Source organism: Selaginella moellendorffii, unplaced genomic scaffold, assembly GCF_000143415.4.
Source record: "Selaginella moellendorffii unplaced genomic scaffold, v1.0 SELMOscaffold_4, whole genome shotgun sequence".
In the NCBI taxonomy this organism is placed as follows: domain Eukaryota; kingdom Viridiplantae; phylum Streptophyta; class Lycopodiopsida; order Selaginellales; family Selaginellaceae; genus Selaginella; species Selaginella moellendorffii.
Window position 1 is genome coordinate 1,626,153 of NW_003314265.1, and position 19,371 is coordinate 1,645,523.

The 19,371-nt window shown below is 45.7% G+C and overlaps 6 protein-coding genes and 1 pseudogene across 7 annotated transcripts; 4 read left to right on the forward strand and 3 right to left on the reverse strand.

The window, feature by feature from the left end:
- The first annotated feature begins 1,163 nt into the window (after positions 1-1,163).
- Positions 1,164-1,748, forward strand: LOC9655679. Its single transcript, XM_002964043.2, has 2 exons — positions 1,164-1,478; positions 1,550-1,748. Exons 1-2 carry the CDS (start codon positions 1,190-1,192, stop codon positions 1,573-1,575), a joined length of 315 nt encoding a protein of 104 aa, XP_002964089.2. The 5' UTR covers positions 1,164-1,189; the 3' UTR covers positions 1,576-1,748.
- Positions 1,605-4,549, reverse strand: LOC9655680 (coiled-coil domain-containing protein SCD2). Of its 2 annotated transcripts, XM_024669303.1 has the most exons (18): positions 4,133-4,549; positions 3,751-3,944; positions 3,568-3,646; positions 3,478-3,519; positions 3,370-3,432; positions 3,269-3,318; positions 3,190-3,217; positions 3,056-3,130; positions 2,894-3,004; positions 2,786-2,846; positions 2,627-2,737; positions 2,467-2,579; positions 2,343-2,418; positions 2,251-2,295; positions 2,152-2,192; positions 1,975-2,101; positions 1,790-1,920; positions 1,605-1,737 (listed from the first exon to the last, which is right to left on the reverse strand). In XM_024669303.1, exons 1-17 carry the CDS (start codon positions 4,424-4,426, stop codon positions 1,808-1,810), a joined length of 1,623 nt encoding a protein of 540 aa, XP_024525071.1. In that variant the 5' UTR covers positions 4,427-4,549; the 3' UTR covers positions 1,605-1,737; positions 1,790-1,807. The 2 variants fall into 2 exon arrangements, with proteins under 2 accessions (XP_024525071.1, XP_002964484.1); XM_002964438.2 differs by having other exon boundaries at positions 1,605-1,920.
- A 416-nt stretch (positions 4,550-4,965) lies between these two features.
- Positions 4,966-5,976, forward strand: LOC9654569 (cell division control protein 2 homolog 3). Its single transcript, XM_002964044.1, has one exon. It carries the CDS (start codon positions 4,966-4,968, stop codon positions 5,974-5,976), a length of 1,011 nt encoding a protein of 336 aa, XP_002964090.1.
- A 2,187-nt stretch (positions 5,977-8,163) lies between these two features.
- Positions 8,164-10,193, forward strand: LOC9655681 (H/ACA ribonucleoprotein complex subunit 4). Its single transcript, XM_024669225.1, has one exon. It carries the CDS (start codon positions 8,200-8,202, stop codon positions 9,943-9,945), a length of 1,746 nt encoding a protein of 581 aa, XP_024524993.1. The 5' UTR covers positions 8,164-8,199; the 3' UTR covers positions 9,946-10,193.
- On the reverse strand, positions 10,155-11,394 carry LOC9655682 (derlin-1). The gene is made up of 7 exons (XM_002964439.2): positions 11,359-11,394; positions 11,174-11,309; positions 11,046-11,119; positions 10,901-10,988; positions 10,716-10,847; positions 10,494-10,654; positions 10,155-10,430 (listed from the first exon to the last, which is right to left on the reverse strand). The coding sequence occupies exons 1-7, from the start codon at positions 11,373-11,375 to the stop codon at positions 10,268-10,270; spliced, it is 771 nt and encodes a 256-aa protein (XP_002964485.1). The 5' UTR covers positions 11,376-11,394; the 3' UTR covers positions 10,155-10,267.
- A 302-nt stretch (positions 11,395-11,696) lies between these two features.
- LOC9654570 lies at positions 11,697-13,140 on the forward strand (annotated as a pseudogene).
- Positions 13,081-15,938, reverse strand: LOC9655683 (pentatricopeptide repeat-containing protein OTP51, chloroplastic). The gene is made up of 2 exons (XM_002964440.2): positions 15,077-15,938; positions 13,081-15,028 (listed from the first exon to the last, which is right to left on the reverse strand). Exons 1-2 carry the CDS (start codon positions 15,917-15,919, stop codon positions 13,112-13,114), a joined length of 2,760 nt encoding a protein of 919 aa, XP_002964486.1. The 5' UTR covers positions 15,920-15,938; the 3' UTR covers positions 13,081-13,111.
- Between the last annotated feature and the right edge of the window lie 3,433 nt (positions 15,939-19,371).

The window sequence follows — 19,371 nt, forward strand, 5'->3', positions numbered from 1 at the left end:
GAAGAGCCGGACATGGAGCCGCCGCAGCTTGACCTCGACATGGGGTACGTCTACATCATCGACTTGGATGCCGGAACTTTCTCGATCAGCTCCCGCCATGTTCTACGTTCGGGTACCTGGAAGGTAAGCTTTTCTGGATTCACGTCGGAAGTCTCCATTGTTTCTTCCTGGTGTCTTTGTGTAGATGGGGAAGATCCCCAAGAACTGGCGGCGACGTCTCCAAATTCCAGTGCCCTGGATCGAGCTAGCGACTGCGTACTCGCCCGCTGTCAAGAAGATCGTCCTGGAGAGGCTCAACAACGGTGGCAACTGGCTGTTTCGCATGGTGGTCGACAAGCTCAGCTCTCCATACCAGAGCTTCGACGAGTGTCTCAACATCCTGCAGCTCATCCAGAACTTTTTGTTCGTCGAGGACGGTGATCATGGCAAAGCTGCGTATGCCAAGATTAAAACGAGCCAGGTACGTTTAGCACAGGACCAGGCTCAGGAGGTAAGTAACTCTCCTCAAGTGTTTTCTACAAACTCTTTGTTTTCTTATAGGCGCAAGAAGAGGACGAGGAGCCTTGGGTTGAAGAGGAAGAGGAAGAGGGAAGCTGCGGCATCGGGGGTGAAGGGCAGTTTGCATTGCGCACGGTTTTAGCGGTCCTGCTTTCTATGTGAGCCCGCCAACTTAGGAAACTTTTAAGCTTGGGAGCTTTGCAGTTCATCATCGTTCTTCTCCTTCCAGCTTTTAAGTTTGGATCGCCACTCGACAAGGTGGATCTCGATCACTTGTGCTGCAGCCGGAAAACTAGCTGCATTCGAGATGCTCTCAGGTATGACCCAGTTGAATAAGCAGTGGGGCTTCAAACTTGGTGCCATTCTCATTTCACCACAATCACTTGAGGGAACGCTCTCAATTCCGACCAAGAGAGCCAAGATGAGGAGTAGTGGTACGAGCAGGAACTTAACGAGAAAGAGCTTGTGGAACTTAGCGACGACGATGATAGTGCTCCAGACGAGCGCTCGCGGTCGGACTAGAACATCAGTCAGGTACTGTGACCGTTGCTAATCTATATCATGCCGAGTGAAGTTCTCAAGGAGAATCACTCTTGGTTATCCAAGCAAAATATTTCTTACATCTAGCCTAGTGGGCGCGATATCAAACTAAAGTTAGGGCTTGGGATAGGGAGGGAAGAAATCGAGGAGGATGGGTTTTATCAAGGAATTCGCGGAGCACTGGATCCGGCAGATGATGGAGGACCCGCGCGAGCGGGAGCGGCTGTGGAAGGAGCGCATGGTGGTGGCCAAGCGGCGGAGCGACAAGAATCTCGAGTACTGGTCACTCCCCGTCAAGCCTTACGGCTTCTGGCAGGCGCCCAAGTACACCAAGGTCTACTACTACAAGCTCCACCAGAGCAACATCAAGGGCCGCCAGGATCCCTTTGATGTCATCCAGCCCGACTTGATCAACCACATCGAGCGCCCCGCATTCCTTGGTAAGTTTTGCTTCCTCTTTAGTTTCTTCTTGCGTGTTCTTAGCTTATCGAGTTCTCTCTCTTTTTTACAGATCCAGATGGCTATCCTCTGGACTGAGCGAGTGAAATCGATCGAGAGAGAATAACTTTGAAAGACAAATATATCTTTCGACCTTGTTCAAACAACAAAAGCTTACGTGATTGCGCTTATTTGTGTCCCGAGTGAGGATCAACTTTTTTAGCTCACTCTGTGCTATATCCAATGTTTGGACAATCGAAGCTATACATCCCTGGGGTTGTAAGAGAAACAAATAAGAATCGATAAAAATCACCCGCGAGGAGGAAAGTCTTCAGCTCGAGGGGCTTCCCTTCTGTGCTTGCTGCTGCGCGATCTCCTTGCGAGAAGCCTCCCACAGCTGGTCCTCGATGCCCAGCTTTCGGAGCTCCATCAGGCCTCGCTCCACTGCGAGTTTGAGGCATTGGTTAGATGCCGGAGATGACGAAAGAAAGATCATACCATCAACAGCGTCATGGAACGTCGGAGAAACTGCATTCCGACTGGCCCAGTACTGCAGCCGCTCATCAGCGATGTCGGATTCGATCTTGTTGGCTCTTGCTCGACGCCAAAAATAAGACAACCACGCCTGTGATACAGCCGCTGTGAAACACTTCGAAATGTAGTGAGGTTTTCTACCTGTTTGAATTGTACATCTTCTACTTCCTCGCTACTCAAGTCTGGTAACCAAAGATGATAATTAGACGAGGCAAAGAAGCGAATGCCAAAGAAGTTTACCCATGGATTCCACGAGTTTGGGACCATCTGGCGAGGCTCTTGCATCTGGAAGTTTAAAAGTTTGTAATTGAAGAGAAATGCAAGTTTTGTACCTGGCAGGCTGTGGCCAACTCTTAACAAACTTGGACGCCGATGCTCAGCCATTGCAAGGAGAACTCCATCTTCGACCTTCACAAACCAAACAATTACTTTGACAATCCAAAGGCTGGCACTAACCTTCAATGATGCAAGCTCTCGCAAGCCTTTCTCTACAGAGAGCATGCTTTCTATGTTGCCTTCGCCAGTGATATCATTTACATCGCGCGACGCCTTCTTTCCGTCTCCATTGGCTGAAGTTTATATCGAACTCAAGCATGTTGTTGAAGTAAAGAATTACCTGTAGACTCATTGCTGCCTTTTTGTCCGACATCCAAGACAACTTCCAGAGGTAAAGGAGCGAAGGAGGACCAGTACTCATATTTCAGAGGAGCTGTCTCCGGATGAACTCCTGTACTCACGAGATCAATCAAGATGTACGCTAAGATAAACATCTTACCGTGACGTACAGCGAGCCCCCAATACCGTGCAAGCCAGCAACGTTTGAGAACGACCTCTTCCTGGAAAACGCGTTCGGTCAGAGCACCAAGATCCTTCGAGTAAAAACCATTTCTTCTTGAGTCAAGATCATCCTGTGCGTCATTGTTCTCAACGCTTTGGCTTCCGCTTCCGCTTCCAGTGCTTTTGACGATGCCGATACAGCTTCGTCTCTGGCGGCCTGAATTCCAGGCAGTCAGATGGCATAAAAACAATACTCGATGTAGGATACCTCTGCTTCTAGACGAAGCGCTGCAATCTCGTCATCTTTCACATCTCTATTTTGTTTTGCAGCTTTTAGAGCAGCCTATGCATTTGTCGTGTAAAATAAACTTCATACAAGAAGAAAAATAAGCAAAGACAAACCTCACGCTGCTTCAGTGCTGCTTCTTTCCTGAATTACAATCAATGGAGTTAGAAGGCAAAACTGCAGCCAGACCAGTACCTATGAAGCAGCCGAGCTTCCAGAGAAATACCTTCTCCAAGACTTGCAACCTGGGAAGCGAGAAAAGAAAAGAGATCACAGAGATGAAAGCCAGTATTTACCTGCTTCTCAAGCTCTCTTGCTCTTGCTTCAGATGCTTGCAGTTTTTCTTCGGCAAGGCGTAACTGCAACGAAAAAAGTCACATGACATTCAACAAGTAGAAACTAACCTTGTCAAGACGAAGTTGGTTTTCTTCTTCAAGTACTTCAAGCTACAAGCCAGTGTTGATGAAAATTTCACAAGTTTGAGCATAATATACCTCATCACGAAGTACAGCAGCTTCACGTCTCGAGATTCCGGACTCTTGCCTTTGATGGTGAACCGGATCCGCAGCAGGCCTGCATCAAGAAGATAAACATCAGACCACGTTCGAAAGAAACCGAAAACACGAGCCCCAATATATGAAACGGAGAAAGAGAAATCACGAAAACCACTCGACCACCTTCTATCCCGACGAAAGTCAGCATCCACGGAAGGTTCTGGCACTCGTTGTGGCTGTGTGGAAAACGAGGGTGGCTTCACTCGACCAGATGACGCGGGTGCCAAAGGAGGAACTAAAGGCGTAGGGCGCAATGGTCTGCCCGCAGAGGCCGAGCGTTGATGGTCACTCCCACTTTCGTCCCGACTCCTCACTAGCTGGTATTTGATAAGAAGTTCACTATCAGTCCAGACCCAATCCCAAAAACTCGTGAGAACAAAGACTGTGAAGCTATGGCAGCAAACAGAAAAAGAAGAGAGGCCGAGCATCTCCAAACTTCGTGTCTCACGAGCAAAGAACGTTTTTCCTCACGGAAAGGAAGACAAACAAAGGATGACGAACTTACCCCTGGAGACTGGGCTCTGGTCGAGAAATTGCTGGTTTTTACGCGGTAGGATTGCGATTGCTGTGCGAACTGGAGATCGTCGTCTTCGTCGTCATCGTCCTGTGGATGCGACGCTTGCATCAAGCTAGCGAGGCGCGCAGCCGCCGCCTTGGCGGAGTAATTCGGCCTTCGCATCGCTCCCAGGGAGCCCGATCGGACGTGATGCGCCGGATGCGCCGGCGACATGGCAGGAGATGAAGTGGCGCTCTCATTGCTCCTCTGCCTCGATATTACGGGGCTCCCATTCCTGTCCATCCCTCCCCTCTAGAATCCCCGCCGCCGCCCCACCGGCATTGATCCGGATCTACTCCGGCGCCTATGCAGTACCTGGGATCTGCCGGATGAACCAGTCGCCTCTCCAGCCACTCTAGGTCTTGCCCTAATTCCGTTCCTTTATGATCTCTTACTTACCCGGTCGGGCTCGATGCTCAAAGAAGATTAGTCTTATCTTTTTGGGAATGCCTGCTCGTCTCTGCTGTGATCGGATCTTCTTCTCCTCGATCAACAACGATGAACTTTGAGATCAACAAAAAAGCTTCTTCTCTATGTGTTCTGATCCTTTTTTTTTTTCTCTTCTTTTGTGTGTGTAGACAAGTTGGTGGTGCTCTCTTGATGATCCCGCTCAACGTACGGAAGCTCAAATATGCTGCCGTACACCCCCGCCCGCTGTGCGAGAAATCACCACCAAGATTTAAATTTTTTTTTCCCTTGCTTTTTAACATTATCTGAAGCTGGGTGCCTTTTCTGATAAAACAAATCCTTTAGGTTTTCCTAAGCATTCATTTTTTCGAGCGATGGCAGACTATGTGTGGGCGAGTGACGCGCGGTTGCTAGGCGCTGGAGCGGACGGAGAGGTAAGGGTTGGGTTCCACCGAAAGACCGGAGACAAAGTAGCCATGAAGAAGATGTACGAGCACGAGTACCTTTACGATACCATCATCAACGAGTCGGAGATCCTGGAAGAGGTAGCGCACGACAACGTTGTCAATCTTCTTGGGTTGACCTGCAACAACCAGGGGACGTTCATGGTGATGGAGCTCATGGACGGGAGTTTGCGCGATGTGGTCTCGTCACGCAAGCTTGGGGAGCACGACATCAAGGCCGTGATGCGCCAGATCCTGGAGGGCCTGGCGTGGATTCACGCGCACAGAATCGTTCATCAAGACATCAAGACGAGCAACGTTCTCGTCAAAAGGGATGGAGAGAAGAATAAGCTTGTGGTGAAACTGGCGGACTTCACTACCGCGAGGAGGCTGCAGACACGCCCCTGGTCGAACGAGGTCGGGACCCTAACGTTCAACGCTCCGGAGCTTCTCAAGGGTGCCACCAGCTTTGGCACCGCAATCGACGTGTGGGGCGCCGGGTGTATATTCGCGGAGATGCTCCTGGGTAGCAATCCCTTTGACGTGCCCGACGAGGAGGATGGAGACTCGCTCAACTATTTTGTGGCTGATTTTGCCAAGAAGCTGGACATCGATGGCTGTGGCATGGGCTATCAAGACAGGCGCCGAGAACGAGCACGCGAGAGGATCTTGGAGAAGATGGCGTGGTGGAAAGCTGAGGACGTGAGAAGCGGAATTAAAGACCCCAATGCCGTGGAGCTGCTCAAGAGGATGCTGGCGATTGATCCGGCGAGGAGGATCTCGGCACAAAACGCCTTGAAGATGCCTTATTTCCAAGAGAAGGCCGATGACACATTTGTGGAAGCCAGGCGAGTGCTTCCGACAATGGCGACTGCGAGTGCAAATTTAAGGCCAGCTTGGCTTAAAATCAACAACGCAGCCCCATCAATAGCTACAATGTAAACAATGCTAGATTTATAGTAGTTTTTTCTGATATTCAATTTGTTTAAAATTTTTAATGTAAATTTTTATGTATATTTTTAAAATATTATGTTTTATTATATTCATAGTTTATAAATAAAAAGTTTTAAGTAATTCTCATTAAAGTAAAATTAAAATTAAAAATAGCACAATCTTATAATCAAATTTCTTAATAATAGGTAAGGTAACAAAGTTACTCATTAACTCTTAAAAAATAAAGGATTAGGCACTTTTTCTTGAATATCCTTTTTGCCAAGAAAAAGGAATACAAAGGTTTGCGAAAACTTTGAATCAATTTACAATCTTTAGAACATGATTGACCTTTTGCATGATCTACTTAGAGAAAAATCCAAAACTTTAGATGTATACATTCAGTCTTCATAAAATTTACAATAAATTTATAAATAAAATAATACAAATAAAAAATACCTTTGAACATTATCTAATTTTTTTTTACATTTATAATAAAATTCTAAGTGATTTAATCTATTATAATTTCAATTATGCATCATAGATTTATTGAAGTTATAATATAAAAACCATTAAAAGTTGGTAAAAACTTTAAATTATAAAAAAATTTACTATCTACATAAAAATATATAAAATATGGATTGCATAACTACAGTTATAACTATGTAAATAATTAATATAACTCAGTTTTTCCTTCTCTTAAAATAACAATATACGATACCCGTGACGGGTAAAAAATATAATAAAAATCATGAAAAATATTATTATTGACCCCTTCTTTTACTACTTCTCAATCTATTTAAGCTCTGCCAAATAAAAAATAAAAAAAACTAACATAAATAGTGATGGCAATGAGAATTAAATTATACATGTTTCTTTGTCTACTTTTTACACATCAAAATTTTATTTAATAGTGAGAAGAAAGAACTAAATAACACAAATGTTATTTAAATTTGTGAAGAGTTAACAAGGATTAATTATGTTTGGATTTTTACTATTGCAATTTGATTTATCTTAATTGTAAGCACTAATACTTTTACTAATGTATTGACTAATTAATGCCTTAAAGTTCTTTCATTATAATTTGCAACTCTGATATGTTTGTTTTTATCTCCTCATTATTGGCTAATATTATGTTAGATTTACAATTCTTTAAAACATTTCATTATAACTTTGAAATTTAAAAATTAAATAAGGTTAATTGTTTTGAAATAAAAATTTAAAAATTGGAGTAATTTTAAAATCATAATTCATTTAGTTAAAATTATAGTTCACTTAAAATCTTTATTGAAATATGAAATCTTAAAAAAAACTAAAATTATGCATATTACACATTTCACATAAATTATGCTTTATGTATCTGTTACAAAAATTAAGAAATATTTTAACTTAAATATTTAAATATGTTTGATAGCTCATATATATGAAAAAAAAATGTTAGTATCTAAAACATATTTTGAAAATAGTTTTTTAAAGAAACTTATCTACACAATAATGAGATAAATTGAAATTGATATAGAAATTATACATATTTTATGCTTTAGTAATTAAAAATTAGTTTTAATTTTTAAATTTAAAATTAATATATTAAATTCATCATTAATGTTATTACAATAAAATCAACAATATAAAAAATGTAAGTGTAGAGATATTATTTTTTTTATTTTAATATGATAGTAGAAAAAGATGGAGAAAAAGGAGCTTAGTTTAACAAATCCACAACGCAATAAAAAAATTTTAAAAACATAACCAATTCAATTTATCTAAGTTAAAAGACCAAATAAATTATAACTAAAGTGATTTGAAGTTTACAAAATTAGTTATTAGTTTTTATATTACATTTTAACTAAGAGTACAATTTATTTTCCACAAATTAAGCCTTTGTTGCTTCCCTTTTTAAAAATTTTATGTGCAATTAAATATGATTTTATTAAATTATGAAATTAAAATAACTTTCAATTAAAGTCAATATGTTTTTAATTTCTTATAATATTATTAATTTTTTGAATTTTAAAACACTTTATAAAACAAATGTAATCAACAATATAAATGTCTATAATTATGCATTTTGCTCAAAATGCTACACTTCTACACTATAAGAGCAATAGACTGTAAGAGCGATAGAGTTGGTAACTTTGGCTACCATCACTCGGCCAAAACGAGATTTTCAAACGAATATGCTATCAAAGCCCTAAACCCTAAACCTAGTGCCGACTTTAGGGTTTTTGAGAAGAAATGGAGGCGCCGGAGAAGAAGAAGCGCAAGCGCTCCAAGGGCGAGGAAGTGGTGGCCGTGGCCCATGGAGAACTCGGAGGCGCCAGTGGCGCCGCCAGCCTCGGCGACGCGCAGGCAGGCACCGACTACCTCATCAAGCCGCAGTCGTTCGTGCCGTCGCTCGACACCTCCAAGTGGCCGCTGCTGCTCAAGAACTACGACGCCCTCAACGTCCGCACGGGCCACTACACGCCGCTGCCCACGGGCTTCACGCCGCTCAAGCGCCCCCTCTTCGACTACGTGAGGTATGGTGTCATCAATCTCGACAAGCCCTCCAATCCCTCTTCGCACGAGGTGGTGGCCTGGATCAAGCGCATTCTCCGAGTGGACAAGACCGGCCACAGCGGGACGCTGGATCCCAAGGTCACCGGCAGCCTCATCGTGTGCGTGGATCGAGCGACGCGCCTCGTCAAGGCGCAGCAGGGAGCCGGCAAGCAGTACGTTTGCGTTGCGCGGCTCCACTCGGCGGTGGAGGACGTGGCCAAGGTTGCGCGGGGGCTGGAGACTCTCACCGGCGCGCTCTTCCAGAGGCCACCGCTCATCTCTGCCGTGAAGCGCCAGCTCCGGGTGAGGACCATCTACCAGAGCAAGCTCCTCGAGTTCGATGCGGACAAGCACTTGGTGGTGTTCTGGGTGGAGTGCGAGGCCGGAACTTACATCCGGACGCTGTGCGTCCATCTCGGCTTGCTCCTCGGGGTCGGGGGACACATGCAGGAGCTCCGGAGGGTCCAGTCGGGGATCCTCGGCGAGAAGGACAACTTGGTCACCATGCACGACGTCCTGGACGCGCAGTGGGTCTACGACAACTACAAGGATGAGAGCTACCTGCGGCGGGTGATCATGCCGCTCGAGGTTCTCCTCACGAACTATCCCCGGATCGTCGTCAAGGACTCGGCAGTGAACGCCATTTGCTACGGTGCCAAGCTCATGATCCCGGGGCTGCTCCGCTTTGACTCCAAGGTTGGAGTCGGCACCGAGGTGGTGCTCATGACCACCAAAGGCGAGGCCATCGCTCTGGGCATCGCGCAGATGAGCACGTCGGACATGGCGACGTGCGACCACGGCGTGGTGGCGAAGGTGAAGAGGGTGGTGATGGAGAGGGACACTTATCCCAGGAAGTGGGGGCTTGGGCCGAGAGCTTCCGCCAAGAAACAGATGATCGCGTCCGGGCTGCTCGACAAGCATGGCAAGCCCAACGAGAAGACGCCGCAGGAGTGGCTGAGGAACCATCCTGCCGTTGGTACGTCTAGCGCAGCCGCCGCGGGAGGTGTGAAGATTAAGATCGAGACTGTGGATCTTCCTGTAGTAGCTGCTGGCAATGAAATGGCTATGGTGGGAGCAGCGGTGGCCATGGAGGACGGCGGGAAGAAGAAAGACAAGAAGAAGAAGGCTGTAGTGGAGAGCGCAGATGTGGAGATGGTAGACGCAGCCGATGGAGGAACGGAGAAGAAGAAGAAGAAAAAGAAGAGGGCAGAGGCCGAGGTCGAGGTCGAAGTGGAAGAAACTCCGACCTCCAGGAAGGAGAAGAAAAAGGTAAAGCAAGAACAGGAAGAACAGGAGGCCGTGGAAGAAACTCCAAAGCAAGAGAAGAAGAAAAAGGAGAAGAAACACAAAGGCGAATCGAGCGAAGACGTTATAGTACTGGATTCAGAGCCGCCAACCTCGGAGAAGAAGAAAAAGAAGAAGAAAAGCGCGGAAGAAGAGTGATCCTGGTTCTTCATTCCGCTTCTTTGCTGTGGAGCTAATCATCCTTTTGTAGTTTTATTTTATGACAGACCCGCTGCTGCGCCGATAAGAAATCATCCAGCCCAGCACAAGAGTATGTTTCATCTTTGCTTTAGTTTTCCAACGTTGTGGCCTTGCCTTCTTCAATCAGCTTCCGAGAGATCTAACTTAAGAGACGATATCAGAGACGATGAAAAGAAGAGTCCTCGATTTGTGAGGAGCTTTCGCTACTTCTTGTAAGGTCCATTTGCCATTTGCAAGTCAGGCTAGAACAAAAAGAGTTGGTTTTTTCTTTTCTTGCTTCTTAGTCTCGATTCAAGCGGTAACTTCGTCCCCGGAATGCCGTCCCTTCGGCGGCGGATGGCGGGGCAGATGGAGGCGACTCTGCCTGTGGCTGCGGGCGGCTGCTACGATCTGGCTGCCGCGGGACGCTGTGGATGATCCCATACTTGGCCAGAAGCTTGTGGCTGGAAAGTAAATCCAAAAGAGCTGGCGATCAAACCAAGAACGAGGAAAAGAGAAAGTCTTACACGAAGCGTGGAGCTCGAAGAAAGTCCCGTCCTCCCGACCGCGGGTAAAGAACAGTGAGGAAGTGATAGAGGTGGCCCATGACGATTCCCAGGAGGTCGTGGAGGAAGGAGCCTCCAAACATGGTGTTGATGAAGAGCATTGCCCATGGCACGTAGAACCCCTGGAAGGCGATGGATGGAGTGAGTGAAGAAGAAAGACGAGAAAGAAAGAGTGATTTTCACCTGGATTGTGACAAGGCCGAGCATGCTCACGCTGGCGTTTGGGAACTCGCGTGACCAGAGGTAGACGAGCATGAACACGAGCACCGATCCCATGAACCAGAAGTTCAGGCTGGGAAACACGGTGGCGATGCCCTGCAAGAGAAGAAAATCGATGCCGAGACTCGAGAAAATAGATCAGTTCTTACCAGAAGAGTGAGCGCCGAGACGACCATCATCCACACGAACTGTCCCGTGCTAACGAATGATCTCTCGAGCTGGACACCGTAGCGTGCCCTGGAAACAACGAAGAGCGTGTGAATGGTAACAAAGCTTGAATGATCGATCACCCACAGCATTATCAGCTGGATCGCGAAGTTCATCGAGAAGGTCCCGAGGAAGAAGAAATTCGTAACGGCCCTCCATAGCTAAAACGAGAGCAAACAAAGCCAATCTAGCCAAGAAACAGCGATCTGACTCACCTGGAGCTTCTTGAATGCGAGCTCTGGCGAGAAGTAGAGAAGCATCCCACTGACAAGGCCCAATCGCTCCACGGTGGTGAGGAGCAAGCAAGTTGTGCCATAGAACTTGATAATCGGCGGCAGCGAGTGATAGAACCTGCACAAGCGAGTGGATCAAGCAATGGAGAGAACGAGGAGGAGCTCACTCTGCCGGTGAAGACATGGACGCGAGAATTTTTAGGTCTTTCAAAACACTTAGGTTCGACCTACACACTCTGTTTTAAGAGAGACAGGTTCGAATCTCAAATTTAGGGCTTTACAGTAACGTTGACTATGTTGACCACATGACCAGTGCTCAAATGCTCATATCCTCTCTCTTCCATTCTTAATAACAGTTAGCAAATTAAGATACTATATAATTAATGCTGGATGTTGGAGATCTCTGAAAGTCTATGATCCTTTTATATGATATTTCGATAATAGCAACGATTGCGACAAATGGAGCAGCATCTTCATGCTATGTATGGGTCGACTTTGTGAAGACTAATTAACCTTGCTTCATTGACAATGGCATTGTGTTTGTTTGCGCTACTGGCCTTCGAATTTGTGATCTCCAGCCAAGGACTTCCCGGTGGATTTCACCACAGAGCTCCTTTCAAGGCCAGCGGCCCCTACTCCATTGCCCATCGTGGAGCCAATGGGGAATTTCCTGAATCAACTGTTCCAGCGTTCAAGGTTCTCACTTCTCTCGCGGTTGCCAAATCTATTCTTATCAGTGGTTTCTCTGCAGAGGGCAATACAAGAAGGCATAGACATCATTGAAACGGACATTGGAGCTACCAAGGATGGGTTCCTCATCTGCTTGCACGACACCACTCTGGACGCCATAACCGATGTTGCGCAACGCCCAGAGTTTGCAAGTAGAAGAGCAACCTATCCAGTGGAGGGCGAGAACATCACTGGTTTTTTTGCGGGTACTTTCTTGAGTCTCTTCTAGTTAAAATCTTTCTCGTCTGGAACAGTCGACTTCACCTTGGATGAGATCAAGTCCCTCCGTGTCCACCAGCGCTATGAGTTTAGGGATCAAGCTTACAATGGTAAGAGATCTGAAGTGTTCTCATAGAGCAAGTTTGCTTCTTTCAGGGATGTATCAAATACCAACATTCGAGGAGTACATTGCGATTGCATTGGAGGCACCCAGAGTTGTGGGCATTGATCCGGAGATAAAAAACCCAGTCTTCATCAACAAGCATGTAAGCTCTAAGACGAAAATCACCCAAACTGCTACTCCATGTCTTTGATCTCTCAGGTGAAATGGCCGCACGGGAAGCTCTTCGAAGACAAATACGTGGAAACACTGCTCAAGTATGGCTACAACGCACCGTATCTCTCCGAATCGTGGCTCCAGCAGCCGATTTTCATCCAATCCTTTGCACCACTCTCGATCCTGCGCGTTGCAAACCAGACCAAGTCGCCAAAGATCTTCAACATTGGCAGAGACACGGACCTCGCCCAAGACACACTCCAGCCGTACTCGGAGCTAAGCAGCGATGGATTTCATAAAATCGTACGTGGCGGGCATATCGATCGACAAGAACATCATAGCGCCCATAGACGAGACCACGGGGAGGCTCTCACCGCCGTCGGATATAGTGGACCGGGCGCACGTAAGAGGCCTCATGATCCATCCCGCCACCTTTCGCAACGAAGCCCAGTTCATGGCCAAAGACTTCCGGGCGGATCCATACCGCGAGTTTGATTACTTCTTGCAGGGATTGCGAGTGGACGCTGTGATGACCGACTTCCCTTCCACTCTCACAAGCTATATGAATGCCATCGTCAAGAGCCCAGATCTATGGAAGAGCTGTGAAGTTTAGTTTGTCTCCAAGAAGAGCTGTGAAGTTTAGATGTTCTTTGTCTCCTGGATGAGCTGTGAAGTTTCTTCTTTGCCTCCAAGATCTATGGAAGGAAGTTTTGATCCTCGCTAAGATCGTCTTCTTTCTCACTATCAGTCTCTTCTCCAGAGCTACCGGGCCGGGAGAATGGATGTGTCGGCTCCGGGAGCTCGAGCACTTGCTCGGAGGTGGGCTCGATCTTGAGCAGAGGAATTAGCTCCGGGAGAACGTACTCGGCGACGAGCTTCCACAGCCACACCGCCGACTCGCTGCTAATCTCGAGGTAGTGCTTGCCACGCTCGTCTCGCATTATCCGGCACTGGATCCTCCTCTCGTACATGGCTTCCACCACCAGGCACAGCTCCTTGTGATCGTAAGCTTCCGCGTTGAAAACCATCGATCGGCCGTCCGGAGATCTATGACCCCCATACATGTACCAGTAGGCCAGCGTTAGCTCGGGGATCCACCGGTGAACCAAGCGCGGTATCTTTTGCTCCCCGTTCGGCCTGTACTGGTGGTAGTAGAAGTAGAACTTCACGTTTGGTGTCGTCTGGAAGTGGAGCTTCCTGCCTTGACCGCCGCTGTCCTCCACCACCTTGGGAGTCTCCACTGCCCAGTCCGTGAAGATCTCGTACAAGTTGTGTATCAGAGCCTGGCCTTTGTAGCTCTCCGCGTCCTGCTCGAAGTGGATGCACGCACCGTTGTAGGACGCTGCGGTCATTCGCGTGCCCGCTAGCAGCACTCCCGCTAGGATCGCTCGCTGCGTGGACGTGAGCTTCGGTCTCACGTAGAGCTTCGCCTTTTCCACCCAGGTTGTCTTCACCGACGCCTCCACGTAAGGCTGGAACTCTTCCGGTACAGGCTGCCGGTGCTCAGTCAGCAGCTTGAAGATCTCCTTGACTTTGTCCTTCCGGTCTGCCTTGCCGAATGCTCCCAGCATTATCCCGTGCGTCTTGAAGTCTGGCCTCAGGCACTTCCTCTCTATCATATTGTTGTAAAGCTCTTCGGCCTTGTCGAGGCGACCACTGTCGATGAATGCCTGGAGCTGTAAGTGGTAGGATTCCCTGTTTGGACGGCAGCCATGCTTGGACATGTACGCGTAGGTCGAGTCCACCTTGTCGAACTTGCCAAGCCTTGAGTACATGTCCATCACTGCGTTGAAAGCCGACTGCAAAGTTTGGAACTTGTAGAGGCTGGGGTGGAGCTTGCCTAGGAGCTCCTCCGTAGCTTCTACTTGGTCATTGCTAGCCATCACCTCGATGATGATCTTGAAGAGAGCAAACTTTGGAAAAGTCGGAGAGTTTTCCGTTTCCCTGAACAAGTCCATAGCTTTGCCAGGGAGACCTGCCTTGCCGTAAGCTTCCATGAGGGCTATGTAGTAGTGCCAGTCGAGCTCTTCCTGCGTTTCTTTCAGCTGCTCGAAGAGCTTCTCGGCTTTGACATAGTTGCCACTCTTGGAGCACACCCGGATAAGTGCTCCAAAGATCAACGGAGAGAGCTCCAGACCCTGTGACTTCATGTCGTCAACTAGAAACTGGACTCGTGCTTCGTCTCCCTTCACGGCGTGGATGATCACTAGAGTCTCGTACATCTCTGTCGTGCACGGAAGATTACACTCCCGGATGCTGTTGAAGACGGCATTAGCTCTGTCGGCCCACCTCAAGCTCGCCTTCCCACTCTCCGTCAAAAACTTGAAGAGCGAGTGCTTGACAATCGCCGGGGGTTCGTATCCTCCAAACTCTCTCATCCGGTTGTAGAGCTTCCAAGCCTCGTCGACGTATTTGTATCTGCCATCCTGTAAATAAGACTTGATGAGAGTGCTGTAGGTGGATTCCTTGGGAACATAAGCGTACTGGATGATGATATCAAACAAGTCCCGAGCTCTTCCGACTTTTCCCGTCTGGCCGAGTAGCTCGGACATCCTGCTGGCGAGCTGAAAGTCGAGAACGAACCATGGACGCTGCTGCGACCACTTGAAAACCTGATCAAAATGGTGTGATCGAAGGAACAAAGGAAGGAAAACACGTACCCTGTGAGCTCGAATGAAGTGATCGATGCTGAGAAGCCGATGGCACACGATGGATATGTCCTTGTTATGTAACCATTTCACCTGCGAGTTTAAGATCTTCACGGTTTGCATGGAGTCCAGGCGAGGAATCTCGGTGCACAGCCAGTGTATTCTTTTTCTCTTCCACTCCTCGTTGAGATAAACGCTCTCATCCAAGTCGGCGTCCAGCTTCGCTAGCTCTGCCGCTCTGGCCTTCTTCTTCTCCAAAACTTTGACTCTCCAGTGCTCGATCGGGTGGCCATAGATGGTGGTCGGATAAGCAGGAATTTGCTTCACGGCACACGCTGGAGCCTCGTCCGGAAAATCACCCTCGTCTCTCTCGGCGGTGCTATCACTGGAGCGTTCTACAACAGCACTCTTTGGAGGAGCATCATTCAAGGACGAGAGAATTTTCGTCGCTCTCCCAATCTCGTTCTCCCTCCTCGAGAATCTAATGTCCGATTCTCGCGGATTTCCATACGGTGGGAGCTGCTGGAGCCTCTTCCTCGGCTTCCTGGGTGTCCTCTTCGGGTCCTTGAATGGCACACCTCCTTCTTCCACAGCTCCGCCAGCATCTCTATCACTAAATTCCCGTCCTCTATCGCCTCCATTCCCTCTCTCCCAGAAATCACTGCCCCAGGGAACCCGCTGCGGCCGGTTGCGAAATCCCTGGCCAGGAACCGAGACGTCGCTGCTGCTCCGCGCTGGAAATTCCGCGGCCGCTGTCGCGAGGAGGCACTTACCACGGATCGATGTGTAGCAGCCAGCGCGCTTGGCAAGAATCGATGTCATCGACGGCATTGCGACGAGGCCATTGCACGACATTCTCCCCGGAGAGCATAGCAAAGCCCTAAACCCATGGAACTCTCATGCACAGGAATCGAACCCATACAAGTTTGCAACCTTGATTACATCCTTGAGCAAACTCTTGAAGCTCTTCCACAGGAAGCTTAGCAGCGACGATGGCGATCGTCCAGAAAACCTCGTCAAAGTTTAAGTCAGTGGCTCTGGCTTCCATGTCCTTGACATCTCTCAAGTTTTCTTTTATCTTTGAACAACTGGGAGGGCGTGGAGCTCAAACTTGAAACCAGCTGGTGTGATGGTTTTGTTTGTTTTCTTATCTCGATAAATTGTCGTCTGAGGTCCACAAAGTGCGCATTGCTATTTTAGACAGCCTTTCTCCCGATCTACAGGTCGGATGTGTTCTCTGCGTTCATCCTCCATGGTGAGGAAAATTGCTGGCTGTGAAACAATCTCTAATTCTGTGTGTTTTTACTGCCTAGGCATGAAGTAGCGAGTGTAAGTGGACATGGAAGAGTACTTCTTGTTCCTCGCTTTGAGCTCTTGGCTTAAAAGGATGTGGATTTCCCTTGAGAGTACAGTTGCATTGCATCTGAACTATCTTTTGCTGATTTTCTTGCGGCACGGCTTTGCATGCAGTCTGCAATAACACGTCCATCCATGGGAGACGTCAGCTCTTATAGATTATCTCCCGGTTTTGATAAAATACTTCTCCTGAATCTCTCGACTCACTTTGATGCGGACGACGAATTCGCGTTAAGTTTCCACACATGAGCAGGGACAAGGCTCTGGCTTTCAATTTTATCACGAGCCGGATCTCATATGATATCAGATTTTTGTTATGGGTTTTTGATGCAAAGTAACATGTAGCATTAGGGACATCTGACATCCTCTGCATGAAAACACGAGAACGGATTCTTGGATGATCCAGAGGCCTTCGGTAATCACAGTGCTGGTCAGTCGAGTGTGGAGAGGATGTCGGTGGCGCGTCATGTCACGTTCGATTGCCTGGATTTTCATCCGATTTGCTTCAGTTCACAACGTTCCCTCACCACGCACAGAATCGTCAAAGCTCTCCAGGCCTGTCCATGCCAGGCGAGCCGTTTTCGTAGACCTCCAAAGCATCCTTCTTACCGGCGTCCTCGAGGTCTTGCACCCGTCAGTGTGAGAGCTTCCTCTCAACTGTCCAAGGCTCACAACTTAATGAACTTGAGCCTCGGAAACGTCCTGTACAACAATTTGTGATGCCGAGCAGCAGTGTTTCCCCCACAGGACACTTCTGTAAAGCAAGAGCGGCTCCAGAGTGATCCTTCTTACATGGAGCTCCTCCTATTGCACTCACAAGTAGGATCTAGTTGAGTTTTTCATGGAAGGCTAAATATGGTTTTAAGCACTAAAACAAACAAGATATGTGCATTTCCTTATTGGTTTTGGAAGAATATTTTACCCTTAAAATTGGATATTCTTGGTGTGAAAACATATATTCCCATGTGAAATCAAATATTCTCCAGGTGAAGATGCATATTCTGCACATGAAATCAAATATTCTTAAAGGATATTCTCCAGAATCTAGTGGTACCTAGCCATGTAAATGGCCCCTTAGATGACCATCCATAACCATTTATCTATACCCATTCATCATCTTTGAAATTTTGTGACTAAAAGCTTAGAATTTTTAAAATTCATTGACTTGCTTGTTATATTATATAGGCATAATTTAGCAATAAAAACACCATAGCTCCCTTTTAATTTCAAATAATAGAAACATTTTTGCATTGTTGTAGCTCAACAAAGGGTGGGGAGCTCAAAGATAGCTATGTAAAATGACACAAACCACAGAAATATTTTAAAACTATTCTAAAGTTTGTGGGATTTAAAGCTAGAATGCCTATAGCATTTGATGCTCATTGTAGAGCAATGTATGAAATTCATGGAATTCTATTGTTTTTTAATTATTTGAGATTTCAAAGTGCTTCAATACATAGTTGTTATTATTTGCAAAAAGGAACCAAAATTTCCTACTATATGCAGCGCTTAGAGGAAAGACAATAGGAATTTATTAAGAGTTAGTTGAGAGTTTATTTGTTTGTTAGGAATTTATTTTTAGAAAGTCATATAATCTTAGACATAATATACATTCATTTTTTGTAAGCTGATGAATTTAAACTTTCTAAGAGGTCATCTAACCTAGTAATACTCAAACTTAACAAAACCCTTAACTAATTGAAAATGAGGGTGCACTTTTATTCATGGGCATATTCTCTTTATATTTGAACTTTTATGAATTGTTTCTTGAATTTTTTTTTTTTGTAAATTACACCCTTCTATGTTTCACTCACTAGTTCACCTAATATATAAAAAACTCAACCCAATGTTATAGCTAAAGTTAAAGGTGAAGTAAAGGAAAATTATGTCACAACTAAGGATGATATTAAGGTGTTTGAGGAGTTTGAGGGGCTTGGTTTCAGTCTTATTGACAATAACTTCATAGGCATCAATTTCCAAATTCACCATTTACACTCATTATTTCAACAAACCTTTCCCAATTGTGACTAGTTTCTTCAAATTCTCCATACTTGTGAGCATACGTTTGGAGCTTTAAAAGTTTATTTATTTGGAGAGGGATACTTGCTAAACTATCTTTTGGAGAACTTTAGAAATGTGTTATTGGGCACAAATAGTAATTAATGATGCTCACTAAAGGCATTTGGAAGAATATATAGAATATTTTAAATATTTAAATATTTTATTTTTGATAAATTTTTACTTCTAGAAAACTATAGATTTAATATAATAAATATATTTGATAACACCATTGTAGCACATGTGATCATGAGATGATATTTACATATATTATCACTATAGATCTTTGGAAGATTGGGGGATAAATGAGGATAAAATAACCACTAAAGGCTTTTTTATCAAACAATTGTCTTTTTCTTAATTGGCTTAAGGGGAAAAATAAGGTGCATTATATATAGCAAATGATATGAGTTTGATTTTTATTGATTAATGGCTATTTAAAATATAATATATTCTTAAGTAAGGTATATCTTACTCCTAAAATTGAAATCATACATATAGGGCATTTATAAGTACGTCCTTCATTTTGTAGGGCATATATGTCGCAAATGTGACTACGGGTATCAAAAATTATTTGTTAACTAATCATTTCAGATATTCTTTCCCTACCGCCATGACGGCAAAATGTTAGTATTGTTAAACCCTTTATCAATTCTTCTTGTGCTAGTGGAGTTAATTGGGCATTTCAAGTGTACTTAGACCAAATGAGCATAAGGACAGAATTCCTACGTGTTATTAGCTAAGCATACTTAGCCCAGTAAGGAGTTCCCGTCTCGTTACGACTTGCACTGGCTAATGACACGAACCCTCATGTATTAAAACTAGTCTCTCAATATTGTTGAATGATAACTTATTGTGTCTACCAAACACCCTCGCTATCATGCCCTTTGTGT

Excerpts from the sequence above, each read along its gene's own strand:
- LOC9654569 (XM_002964044.1), top strand. The coding sequence starts at position 4,966 with ATGGCAGACTATGTGTGGGCGAGTGACGCGCGGTTGCTAGGCGCTGGA.
- LOC9655683 (XM_002964440.2), bottom strand. The coding sequence starts at position 15,919 with ATGTCGTGCAATGGCCTCGTCGCAATGCCGTCGATGACATCGATTCTT. Across the intron at positions 15,029-15,076 it reads ACTTCATTCGAGCTCACAGG|GTTTTCAAGTGGTCGCAGCA; the intron begins GTACGTGTTTTC and ends CATTTTGATCAG.
- LOC9655682 (XM_002964439.2), bottom strand. Across the intron at positions 10,989-11,045 it reads GCGATCCAGCTGATAATGCT|GGCACGCTACGGTGTCCAGC; the intron begins GTGGGTGATCGA and ends CGTTGTTTCCAG. Across the intron at positions 10,655-10,715 it reads TCGGCCTTGTCACAATCCAG|GGGTTCTACGTGCCATGGGC; the intron begins GTGAAAATCACT and ends ATCGCCTTCCAG.
- LOC9655681 (XM_024669225.1), top strand. The coding sequence starts at position 8,200 with ATGGAGGCGCCGGAGAAGAAGAAGCGCAAGCGCTCCAAGGGCGAGGAA.
- LOC9655679 (XM_002964043.2), top strand. The coding sequence starts at position 1,190 with ATGGGTTTTATCAAGGAATTCGCGGAGCACTGGATCCGGCAGATGATG. Across the intron at positions 1,479-1,549 it reads CGAGCGCCCCGCATTCCTTG|ATCCAGATGGCTATCCTCTG; the intron begins GTAAGTTTTGCT and ends TCTTTTTTACAG.
- LOC9655680 (XM_024669303.1), bottom strand. The coding sequence starts at position 4,426 with ATGGACAGGAATGGGAGCCCCGTAATATCGAGGCAGAGGAGCAATGAG. Across the intron at positions 3,131-3,189 it reads CAGCACTGAAGCAGCGTGAG|GCTGCTCTAAAAGCTGCAAA; the intron begins GTTTGTCTTTGC and ends ACAAATGCATAG. Across the intron at positions 2,193-2,250 it reads CAAACTCGTGGAATCCATGG|ACTTGAGTAGCGAGGAAGTA; the intron begins GTAAACTTCTTT and ends TTTGGTTACCAG.